Source organism: Giraffa tippelskirchi, chromosome 3 (genome assembly GCF_054371585.1).
Source record: "Giraffa tippelskirchi isolate mGirTip1 chromosome 3, T2T-mGirTip1v1.2.pri, whole genome shotgun sequence".
Classification (NCBI taxonomy): domain Eukaryota; kingdom Metazoa; phylum Chordata; class Mammalia; order Artiodactyla; family Giraffidae; genus Giraffa; species Giraffa tippelskirchi.
In genome coordinates, this window is record NC_137277.1 from 19,797,494 (window position 1) to 19,809,554 (window position 12,061).

Genomic DNA, 12,061 nt, shown 5'->3' on the forward strand with positions numbered 1-12,061 from the left:
GGGGTGTGCCTCGAGCCAGATGATTCCCCACACATGGAGCTACAGCACCCTCTACTGACAGTTCAGGGTGTTATTGGAGAAGGAAGGAAGGAAAGAGCTGGGATCTTGTCAGGGTAGAAGGCAAGTTAGGTTTGAGAAGAGTTATCTGGTGGCTCAGACAGGAAACAATTGGCCTGCAATGCAGGGGACTGGGGTTCGATCCCTAGGTCAGGAAGATCCCCTGAAGAAGGGAATGGCTACCCACTCCAGAATTCTTACCTGGAGAATTTCATGGACAGAGGAACGTCACAGGACATGACTGACTTTCACTTTCTTTCAACTTGCATTTAATTCAGACTACTCACAAATGAAGGACCCACTCTTGCCTCTTGGTAGGCAGAAGCCTCAGTCTTTTCATTATTTCAGAGAAAAGAGGCAGCTCAATTGGAGCAAAGACACCCAATAGGGTGGCTAGAGGTATATATGGAGGTGGGTGTCCCAATGTGCACACACCTAAGTGTGAGTATGTCCCAGGCCACCAGAGCATTGCATCAGGGTCTGCAGCTTTAGAAAAAGGTCAAAGTACCTATATTTTTAATAATTTCTTGACATGGTAAAAGAATTTTACATTACGGTCCGAGGGCAGTAGGGGGAGGAGGAGGGGTACTGGAACAATCCAACAAACAAAAAGGAAAACTGAGAAACACAGGATGGGAGGAGGGAAGGGTTTTAGCTGGAAGGGGTCTGGAGGGTAGGTAGGGGCACTGCCCAACTAAAATGCAATTGGTTTGTTACTGAGTACTATTCATGGGAAGACAGCATCCGAACTCCTCCTCTATAGCATAACGGGGGGACCAAAATGATGCGCACAGATGGAAATATGATTGGAGGTTGGAAGACAGAGATGGGGCGGGGGAGGGGCGAGGATAAAAGTCAGAAACAGACGCTGAGAGAAAGAAAGAGAGCCACCAACAGGCTCTCCAGGAGGCAGAATAAAAGAGTAGGGGTTGATGAGGGTTAACACAAAAGCTGTAACAAGTGGTATCTCTGGAAGATTTGAGAGATAAGAGGCAACTCTTCTGTGGTTTTGACTTGCTCGGCAGATTTCCACATACACACACTGTGTACATGCATGTGTGTGCATGCACACACATATACACACAAGTGACAGCTTTCCCGGGAAGCACAATACTACAAATAAGAAAACGTTTTTCCCAAAGGGCAAGGCCAGTAGCAGCAGCAGCATCTGGCCTCACAGCTGCAGACACCCTTACCCCAATTTACAACTGGCCTGGGAAGAGGCAACCAGGGGTCAGAGGATAAGCCTTTGCAAAAATGCCCAAAAGGACCCGAGTCACAGAGGAAGGGGCTTTCCCCACTCCCTCTGCTTCTCATCTCTCAGCTCTCCTCCAACTCACAGCCTCAGGCACCAAGAGGCTACAATATCAGGAGACAACGGGCCCTGGTGGAAGAGGACTAAAGACACCTATCACCTTCTAAACAGAGTGTGTGTGTGTGTGTGTGTGTGTGTGAGAGAGAGAGAGAGAGAGAGAAAAGGAGAGACAGGGTTTACAGGTGGGCAGGGGAAGGGGGGAGGGGAGGGCATCAGGTAACAGCAGCAAGGCATGTGTGTGCTGCATGTGTGTGTGTATATATCACACACATATGTGTATGTGAAAATCCTAGTTATAAAAACATCTGAAGGAGCTAGGGGCTTGGCAGAAGAAGGTCTAAGGTGTTTCTTGTCATGATCAGGTTCAAGGTACAATGTATGTAGACAGGAAACCCTCACTCATCACCAGGGCAACTGTGGCAGGGAGGATCCAACGTCCCACAGTGGCAAGGGACACTAACCTTCCTTCCAGAAGAGAGGAGTTGGTCCCCTCCACCCCCCCCAGTTCCTACAAAACACTGAGCACTTTCCTTCCAGTTCCCTCAGCTTCTAACCAATTCATCATCAAAAGGAAGAACACACATAGCCCAAGACACAGGAGGGGGCCGGGGAGAGAAAACACAAGCATTCTTGTGCCAGTGTCCTGCGCACACAAACCTGGAGTTCTCCAGAAATTAGGACAGGGGGGTGTGGGGGTATCAGAGAAGGAAACAGAAGAGTTCCTGAGGCCTGAAAAAAGAGGTAAACACGTCACAGAACTACATGAGAGTTTCATTAGACTCTAACTAAAAACAGAGAGAGGTGTGATTACTATTTCCAGCCAGTTTCCCCATCACGATAGTCATGTAACAAACCAAGGCAATGTCGGTCTTGAGCCAGACTCACAGAGTCCCCTGACCCTGGCCCCGGCCTCAGTACAGTGTCTCTGCATTGCTGCTCCGGGGCCGTTTGATCTTCTCAATATTTTTCAGGATCATGTCATGTAGAGTGACCTGGGAGAAGAGGGATCAGGGAATCACGTGTCTATTCAACGCCTACCTCACTAGGAAAATGAGACAACCCCACAACCCCCCCACCCCCAATCACTCACATGACCCAAATCTCACTAGAATCTGAATTCAGGGTGGCTGCCCTTCTACCTCTCTCATATCCCGGACACAGCTGGAGATATCCCAGGGTCCAAGAGTCTAATAAATAACATTTATGAAGCACTTAACATAACAGGAATTATACTAGGTCCTTTAATGTGTTAGATGAAGAAACTGCAGTTTGAGGTTAAACTTGCCCAAGGCCCCATATTGCAGGTAGAATTAGTTCTAAATCTATGCCTGACACTAACACTCACATCTTCACCCCAAGACTATACTGCGCCCTTTCCCATCCAGGTAGAAAGAAGGGAGAGAAGCACCTAGACACCTTCAATGACCTCACGGGGCTTTCAACACTCAGTTGATGGGCAGAATTTGTTCCACTCATCTTACCTCCAACCCCCAACTCAACCCCCAGAGAGTAGCCAGAAAATGGCCACCAGAACTAACAGAAGCCAGAGCAACTGTGAGCAGGGTCCGAGGTAACTTACATATTGATTCCTTAGCTCTGATATGATGAGCCGAAGGCTGATATATTCTTTCTCGTCAATCTCTGTCACGGTGCGACGATAGTCCTCCTGATGGGGGGCAGAGAAAAGTCTTGTTCCCAAGGCCTGACTGTCACCCACACAGCTCTTCCTAGGAACAGTCACTCCTCCATGTCCTACCACTTCCACCCTCAGCCCAAAAAACCCTCACTTACCACATGGGGATATTTAGCTATTTTAGAAACCAATTTGGCTCTTGTAATATAATATCTGTTAGGAGAGAGAAGAGGAGGAAGCTGCAGGAGACCCCAGATGGTGTTCACCACCTCACCAGCCCCAAATTCCTGGGCCACACCCCAGCAGCCCTACCTAGAAATCTGGTCCAGATAAGATGCAGCTTCACTCTCAACAGTTCTTAGTTCTGCAACTGTCTCCTCCTGAAAAAAGCAAATGAGTCAGAAGTCACTTCCATGTCATCCCACAGCAGAACAAAGAGAAACGGAAAAAAGAAAAGTAGAGGAAGTGAGAATATTCCCACACCTTCCTCTCCAGTTCCTATTGCAGGTGCTTTACCTGAATGGACACCCCAAAGTTGTTCCCATCTTCTATCCTAGGAATCAGGAGTTGTACCCACATTTTGACCTGGAGGGTGAGGGGACCAAAAATACATGTATGAGGACCTCAGCCTTTTCTCCTAAAGCCATGAAGTACACAATTCATGCTGTTGGGGCCACAGACCAGGAGCACAGGAGCCAAGATACTTAGTCTGCCAGCTGCCACATCACCTCCACGCCTCCAGCCCCATCGTCTAGCACATCCATCATCTAGCATAGTTCAAGCCAGGTTATCTGGGGTCAGCCCACAGGTCACCAGCCCCTGCCTCACCGTGTTGCATTTCTCAATCAGCAGCCGGATCTCAGGCTTCACTTTCTCAATAATGTCCACCAGCTGCTGGTTGCTTTTTAGCATCCCATTGGGCATCACAAACACCTTGGTTCCTGGCAGGGATGTGAGGAAGATTAAATTATTGGTGAGGAAGGGAAGGACATAGCATTCCAGGCCTCTCTCTCTCTTTCCCAGCCCCAAGAGATGCTATGACCTTGGCCTTTTACCTGGCATAACCCTATCCACAACCTGACACCCCCAACAGAATAAAAAAGAGAACACATGGATTAACAGACTAAACAAACACAAATCTAAAGTATTCCAAAAGTCTGAAGAATAAGGAAATTTAAATGTGTTCTATTTTTCCCATGGATTTGCGAGAGCTCAGGAAGCATGGTTTCTGGATGATTCTCGTAAGGAGTACGCAACCCAGATCCCTCTTTCACAGTAGGGTTTGCACTCTTAAGAGATTCTAATGCCTCCACTGATCTGACAGGAGGCAGAGGTCAGGTGGTAATGCGAGCAATGGGAAGCAGCTGTAAATACAGATGAAGCTTTGGTAGCTTGCCTGTCGCTCACCCCCTGCTGTGTGGCCATAGACCAGTACCATGATTGAGGACCCCTGCTCTATAGACTTAACGTATCAACTATTATTGAAGAGGAAAAAAATAACATGGAACTGGCATTTCTGTGAAAAATCTGTGATGTGTAGTCCTCTTCAACCTGTCTCCCTTGGCAGTCCACACTAAGATAAACCCTCCCTGTTAATTGGAAAATTAGGTTTAGAGTGCTAAATAATTACAATGCTTAGAGGACATGGGAATGTGAACTCTGGGAAATAAAATCAGATCCTGCTTCCTGGCCAGGAGAACACATTCCGCATCTGCCAGGAAGGGTTGGGGTGGGGGACGGTAAAGGCAGCGCTTACCCTGGAAGGCCTCTTCACATTCATCCAATCTTCGCTTCTTGTAAGTGGGCTAAGGATACAAAGAGACGGGAATTAGCCGGGAATTAGCCTGTCCGACATCCACATCCCCATCATAAGCTACCCTTCAAGCAAGTTTAAGCCCTTCCTCGACCCCGCAAGTTGTCTTAATTAAGTTATGCACAATTTATTAAGCACATACAAGCCTTTAAGATAAGATTCTTGCCAAAATGCAACTTAAACTCTGCTGGGAAAACCAACCTTTCGAGAAGTATAAACAAAGGAAACAGTTAGGGGGAATTCCCTGGTGGTCTAGGGGTTAGGACTCGGCACTTTCACTGCCAGAGGCCCTGGTTGGGGAACTAAGATCCCACAAAAGGGGCATGGTGTGGCCAAATATAAATAAATAAATAAGCAATTAGAGGAGGGAGAATACTACAAACAACAGGAAAAATGAACCACTGAATGCAGAGTTAGGATAATTACGGCAATATGTGCAAATCTGCTGATTTCATAAAAACACACAATATTCAATCAACAAATGTATTTAGCAACTGCTATGTGCTGGGAACAATGCTAGATGCTGGGGGTACAAAGATGATTAAGATAGTTTCTGCTTTTCAGAACTACAAGTTCTATCAGTGAGACAGTGATGCAGACAAAGAACAAGACAATGTCATCAGTGTTACAAAAGAATGTGGACATATAACTGGTAATGGAAGGGAAGGGAAGGGAAGTCGCTCAGTCGTGTCCGACTCTTTGCGACCCCGTGGACCGTAGTCTACCAGGCTCCTCCGTCCATGGGATTCTCCAGGCAAGAATACTGGAGTGGTTTGCCATTTCCTTCTCCAGAGGATCTTCCCGACCCAGGGATCGAACCCAGGTCTCCCGCATTGGAGGCAGACGCTTTAACCTCTGAGCCACCAGGGATCCTATAACTGGTAATGACTAGGTGCCAAAGACACACAAAGGCGAGGACTGTAGTTACATGACAAGAAAAGTCTTGCCTATAGTCATGAGGACAGACCAGATCACTTGAAGGAACCTGTGCTATCTGTCCTATTTCAAACTCACTCTAACAGAGTAGCATTAACCCATTCACCTCATGCTACAAATGAAAATCAGGATCTAAAGGAGGTGCTCTGCAGTCATAATGTCTTAAGAATCCTCATTTCCAGATAAAAATCCCACTGTCTCCTATCAATATGTTTCAACTGACCGGGAAATAGAGAACAGAGAACCCCTATTGCTTTGGAACACAAAGAAAAATATAGGACACTTACACCATCCAGTCCATCATGGCTGTTGGTGAGAAGAATGGGGTCAGGGACTGGGAGATTCATGTCTGAGTGGATCTGAGTTAGGTCATGGATGTTTAGGATTGGTTCCTGAAAGAGAGACGCCCACCCCCAAAAACATTAGTCTTTTCAAGATGAACAAAAAGTCTTTCACTCAAAACCCAAGAAATGAGAGTGCGTTCGAGTACACAACCAAACAGAATCAACACCTCATCTGTCCCACTGGACAGAAAGACCCTGGCTGAGAAAGTTGGGGAATCTGAGGAAAAGAAAAGCATCTCTCACCTTCAAAAAACTATCAAGTTCTAACAACTTCTTTGGGAAAAAATTTGCCACCAAGTCTTCTGCCTGAAGATGAGGGAAAATACAACCGAATTAGTAACTGTGGGAAGGCCTGTCTCTATAGATATCTCTTCTCTGGGGAACTCCCAACTATTAACCAACACTCACTTTTCTACTTATTTCACTCACCTCGCTTGTGATCCGCTCCCTGAAAGAATCAACCTAAAATTAACAAAGAAAGCAATTCAGTAAGAGCAAATCAGCAGCTGGCAACATAAGTATAGACAGGTTGGGTAAACCCAAATCCAAATGTCTTTCCCTCACCTTATAATTGTAATGAGAACCTGAGAGGCCCCCAGACTGCAAATACTTTATTTTTTTGAGGATCCATTTCTCCATCTCAGGAGAGGGAAGCGGGGCTTGAGAGCAGCACCCACCTGTCTTCCCTCCCTCCCTCCCAGTCTGAAGCTGTCTGACTTTGAGAGCAGACAAAAGACAAGTAGATGGAGGAGGTGTGAGCTCACAAACGTGTCAACCCCCATCCAAACCTGGCCTAGGATACGAAGCAAGCCTGACGCCAAGGGCAGAGGCAGTAGCAGCGCATGGAGCGGGGACGTTGCTGGGCCGGGGGACTTTCAGATGTCACTAGCCTAAAGCACTAAGTCCACCACGTGTCCGCGAAGGTCTTCCCTATTAGACGGGGTACATAAGGCCACCCCATATTATCCTCTCCCCCATGCCGTCCCCTGGGGTGGGGGGCTGGGCTGAGCCGAGCGGAAGCTCAGGGCTGGTGTCCCCAGGGAGACAAAGACGCAACGGGGAGTGGGAAGCCGGTCAGACAGCTCGGGGATCGAAGCGAGGGGTAAGGAGGCCTTGGCCGGTGCCGCTACCTTGAGCTTCACTTCCTGATCCACCTTCAGCAACGAGGCCATGGCCGGGCCGGGCCGTGTCCGCTCCGCTGGAGACCGGAGGCGCTGTGGGCTCCGGGGACGGGATCAGAGGGAAGGGAGAATCTCGGCTGCTTTCAGGACGCGGCCTCCCTCGCTGGGTCACTCACTGATCACTTGCTCCCTCCCTTCGTGCCGTTGGTCAGCCAGCCCGCCTGCTGCCTATCCCTGCTGCCTGCTCCCTCTCTCGCTCGCCCTCCCGGCTTTCGCCGCTCACACCGGAAGTTGCGTCACAGCCAATCGCCGGGAGTCCAGCGAGGATGCGCACGTGCTCTGCGCAGCCGCGCTGAGGTTCCGCTCTGGGAGCTCGGCGCTCGGCTCTTACCTCCCAGTTCTTGTGCCGAATACGGGTGAAATGAGAGGGAGGGTGGTGGAGAGCGGTTTAGTGAGATCTGAGCCTCAAAGAGACTCAGGGATTGTTTGCCTCTCTGTTTGCCCGGCACTCGCCTTCACGGAAGGGACCTTCTGAGCCGCTGCCTCGTCTCGAGCGGGGACCCGACCGACGATGCCGTCGCGCTCCAGTGACGTCGGCCCGAGGAAGCTGGCTGTCCCAGTGCTGGGTTCTCGGCGTCTAGTCTGTTATGCGTACTGCCTCCTACTCTTGACCGAAGCTGTAGCGTTAGACTGGAACCTAACAGACATCCTACTGCACCAGGTTTCCCCACTTTTCTCTGCCACTTAGCCACTTATTCTCATGCACGACCAGATCTCAGAGACCAACTGCCTGATGGATGGGCAAATTGATGCCCCGAGTCGGGTAGTGTTTGTCGAGGCTACACAGTGATTCCAGAAAATCCAAGACCAGAACTCAGATCTTCTAACCTTTAGGGCAGTGCTGTATCCATTTTCCTCGTGGAAGGCAGAGACTATAATTCTTAACTCACCCATTCATAAGGTCTCTCTTCAGTTCAGTTCAGTCGCTCAGTCGTGTCCGACTCTTTGCGACCCCATGAATTGCAGCACACCAGGCCTCTCTGTCCATCACCAACTCCCGGAGTCTACCCAAACCCATGTCCATCGAGTCGGTGATGCCATCCAACCATCTCATCCTCTGTCGTCCCCTTCTCCTCCCGCCCCCAATCCTACCCAGCATTAGGGTCTTTTCCAATGAGTCAACCCTTCGCATGAGGTGCCGAAAGTACTGGAGTTTCAGCTTCAACATCAGACCTTCCAATGAACACCCAGGATTGATCTCCTTCAGGATGGATTGATTGGATCTCCTTGCAGTCCAAGGGACTCTCAAGAGTCTTCTCCAACACCACAGTTCAAAAGCATCAATTCTTCAGCGCTCAGCTTTCTTCACCGTCCAACTCTCACATCCATACATGACCACTTGAAAAACCATAGCCTTGACTAGACGGACTTTTGTTGGCAAAGTAATGTCTCTGCTTTTAAATATGCTATCTAGGTTGACCATAACCTTCCTTCCAAGGAGTAAGCGTCTTTTAATTTCATGGCTGCAATCACCATCAGCAGTGATTTTGGAGCCCAAAAAAACAAAGTCTGACACTGTTTCCACTGTTTCCCCATCTATTTCCCATGAAGTGATGGGACCAGATGCCATGACCTTAGTTTTCTGGAAAATACCTTAGTTATTAAGAACCTAGTAGACAGATGAACAAAGGACACAAACAAGTTTCACAAAAGAGTCAATATTTACAAGTAACCAGTGATGTTGACTAAAACAACAAGGAAGTGCCATTTTTTTTTTGCCCTTGTTCCTCAACTATTGATACACGATAGCTACTCCTGGCCAGGGCATCTTGAAACAGCCTCTCTCAAACATTACTGGAGGTAGAATATAAGTATATGAAACCACTTTGGAAAACAATTGCTAATGTTAATCAAGAGACATGAAATAGCCAAATTCAGTAATCTCAGTGGTGAGGTTCTAGCATTAGGAAGCAGTCACCTTTTCACTGCAGCATTATTGGAACCACCAAAACTGGAAGCAATGCAACAAAGAAACACATTAAGGTAGCACTCAGATAATGCAGTCATGAGAGTGACAATTACAAAATCTGTGTAGCAACAGGGGAAAATACTTATTATGTAATGTTAAATTTTAAAAGCAGGATACAAAAATTGCATATAGATTACAAATATAAATACAGCTTTGTTAAAATTGGAGAAGGAAATGGCAACCCACTCCAGTATTCTTGCCTGGAAAATCCCATGGGCGGAGGAACCTGGTAGGCTACAGTCCATGGGGTCGCAAAGAATTGGACATGACTGAGTGACTTCACTTTCACTTCACTTCACTTTGTTAAAATACACAGTGACACAGACTTAGAGAAGGAATTTATGGTTGCTGGGGAAAGGACGGGGGTGGGGGGGGAAGGGATAGTTAGCAAGTTAGGGATGGACATGTACACACTGCTATGTTTAAAATGGATAACCAACAAGGACCTACTGTATAGCACAGGAAACCCTGCTCAATCTTATGTGGCAGCCTGGATAGGAGACGCATTTGGGGGAGAATGGATACATGTATATGTACTGCTGAGTCCCTTAGCTGTTCACCTGAAACTATCACAACATTGTTAATCAGCTATACCCCAACACAAAATAAAAAGTTTAAAAAAAATAAAATGAGTGACTAAAACAAAAATAAAATACACAGGGAAGAAACATCATAATGCAAAACAAAACTTAGAGTGTGGTGAGATTATGGGTAATTCTATGACACTATTGCCCTAACTTCCTGTATTGTTATATTATCTTTCTGTGAAAGTTTAATTTTGCTGTAAATGAATTATAGGCTTATTGTCAAAAAAATCTAACAGTACAAATTTGTATTAAGTAAAAATCTCTGTCCCGTTGTTCAGTGAAAGACACTGCTTGCTGTATATCATTTCCTATAACATATGTCATATTATATACCACGTTATTTTTTATACAAACAGAATTATGTTTACTGCCTATGACTTTTCTTATTTAGCTAATAATCATCTCTTGCCTCAATTCATGCAAAACCGCCCAGCTGGTCTCCCTGCTTCTACTCTTGCCCTTCTTCAGACCGTTCTCAAAGTAGCCAAAGGAGCCAAGGAAAAAGCAAGTTATTTCATTCTTTTTAATGGTTGCATGGGGCTGCAAAGAGTCAGACACAACTGTGCTAATGAGCACGCACAGTATTCTGCTGAATGAGTAATACCATAATTTATCTAAACAATCCCTATTACTGAAGGAAATTTAGCCATGAACTTTATTGTACATCTGTATTTGATCACTTGTATTATCTATTAGGAAAATTCCTAGAAAGAAATTTTATGAATCAAAGAATATGAACATTTAAATTTTTTAAAGACATTCCCAAATTGCCTGCAAAAAGACTATACTAGTTTATACATAGAGTTCCCCATATGCTCATCAATACATGAGGTTATCAACTAGTTCAGCCTTTACCAACCTCTTAAATGAGGAAAGCTGCCTCACTTCAGTTTTATTTCCACTATTACTAGTAAAATGAAATATCTTTTAAGTTTTTTTAGTCGACCATTTGTTTTTCTGTGAGCTTTTTCATATTATTTGCCCATTTCATTACTGGCCCACGGGTATTTTTTATTGACTGAACAGAGTTCTGTATATCAAAGAAATTTACCTTCTTTCTTATGAGACACAACTATTCTCCACATTTTCCTTTCACAAATTTTTTTTTACACTGTCTTTGATAGTTCAGAAAGTTTTAATTTCATTTCATTCTTGGCCACACCACACCAACATGCAGAATCTTCCCCAACCAGGGAGCAAACCCATGCCCCCTGCATTGAGAGTGCAGAGTTTTGACCAGTGAAAGGACAGGGAAATCCAGAAAGTTTTAATTTCTAAGGAGTAAAAGTCAATATTTTCCTTTTTACTTCTGATTTTCATGTCATGCTTAGCCCTTCTCTACTTCAAGATTATAAAAAATACTCATGCTTTTATCTAGTACCTTTAACCACCGTTTTATTTTTTGCCACACGGCTCGTGGGATTTTTAGTTCCCCCATCAGGGACTGAACTGTGGCCCTCAGCAATGAAAGCTTGTAGTGCTAACGACTGGACTGCCAGGGAATTCCCAATCGTATTTTTGACGCTTAAATTTGTGACTAACTTGGAACTTTTTTTGGTGTAAACAGTGAAGTAGAAGATTTAGCTCACTACCATTTACATGGCTCTTTGGCCCTACTTATCACTTATTAAGTAGATCACTTCCCCACTAATTTTAAACACTAGCTTTATCACCCACTAAGTCCGCCCCCCCCATACATGGTCTATTTTTGAACTTTATTCTCGTCCATGAATACTCCTGCACCAACACAAAAATGTTTTAGTTTTATAACTTTATATTTCAATATCTAAAGTGTTGCACTTTCTCTTATCATAACTGAAACTTTAAAATATACAATAAAACACAATAAGGTTTACCTCCTCACTTGCCCTTCCAAGTGTCTACCTCTTTCTCAAGCGTTTCAAAAAAACGCCCAGTTCTCCCAATGAGAAATTTTAAAAATTGATACCGCAGTGAATAACTAAAGTTGCTCCGCTCAGAAGTGACAAATCTGAAGAAAAGTGACTGAATTAGAAAATGGCGTGTCCAGGGGTTGTTTGTTTATTCGCTAAGTTGTATCGGACTCTTCCGCGACTCGCTCCCAACTTGGTCGGGCCACTTCCGCTCGCAACACCAGCCCCCAGGCCGACGCCTGCCGCCTTTCCCAGCTCAGCCTCTAGAGGTCGCAGCCAGGCGGAAGCGGGTGGACCATGACTGACCCCCCTGAGGCGCGGCAGTCATCGTGAC

The 12,061-nt window shown here is 45.9% G+C and overlaps 1 protein-coding gene and 1 long non-coding RNA gene across 5 annotated transcripts; one reads left to right on the forward strand and one right to left on the reverse strand.

Moving 5' to 3' along the window:
* Positions 1 to 544: 544 nt before the first annotated feature.
* Positions 545 to 12,001, reverse strand: PSME3 (proteasome activator subunit 3). 4 transcript variants are annotated; one of them, XM_081577471.1, is made up of 11 exons: positions 11,692 to 12,001; positions 6,528 to 6,560; positions 6,342 to 6,404; positions 6,042 to 6,146; positions 4,762 to 4,810; positions 3,834 to 3,946; positions 3,522 to 3,590; positions 3,318 to 3,385; positions 3,164 to 3,218; positions 2,952 to 3,038; positions 545 to 2,364 (listed from the first exon to the last, which is right to left on the reverse strand). In XM_081577471.1, the coding sequence occupies exons 4-11, from the start codon at positions 6,099 to 6,101 to the stop codon at positions 2,284 to 2,286; spliced, it is 582 nt and encodes a 193-aa protein (XP_081433597.1). In that variant the 5' UTR covers positions 6,102 to 6,146; positions 6,342 to 6,404; positions 6,528 to 6,560; positions 11,692 to 12,001; the 3' UTR covers positions 545 to 2,283. The 4 variants fall into 4 exon arrangements, with proteins under 4 accessions (XP_081433597.1, XP_081433595.1, XP_081433594.1 ...); XM_081577469.1 differs by lacking the exon at positions 11,692 to 12,001 and adding an exon at positions 7,229 to 7,493; XM_081577468.1 differs by lacking the exon at positions 11,692 to 12,001 and adding an exon at positions 6,663 to 6,812.
* On the forward strand, positions 7,523 to 9,877 carry LOC145541319 (uncharacterized). The gene is made up of 2 exons (XR_014078927.1): positions 7,523 to 7,940; positions 8,376 to 9,877. It is a non-coding gene; the product is annotated as an uncharacterized LOC145541319 (long non-coding RNA).
* Positions 12,002 to 12,061: the final 60 nt, after the last annotated feature.

Excerpts from the sequence above, each read along its gene's own strand:
- PSME3 (XM_081577468.1), bottom strand. The coding sequence starts at position 6,737 with ATGGAGAAATGGATCCTCAAAAAAATAAAGTATTTGCAGTCTGGGGGC. Across the intron at positions 3,386-3,521 it reads ACTTTGGGGTGTCCATTCAG|GAGGAGACAGTTGCAGAACT; the intron begins GTAAAGCACCTG and ends TGCTTTTTTCAG. Across the intron at positions 3,039-3,163 it reads TAGCTAAATATCCCCATGTG|GAGGACTATCGTCGCACCGT; the intron begins GTAAGTGAGGGT and ends GCCCCCCATCAG.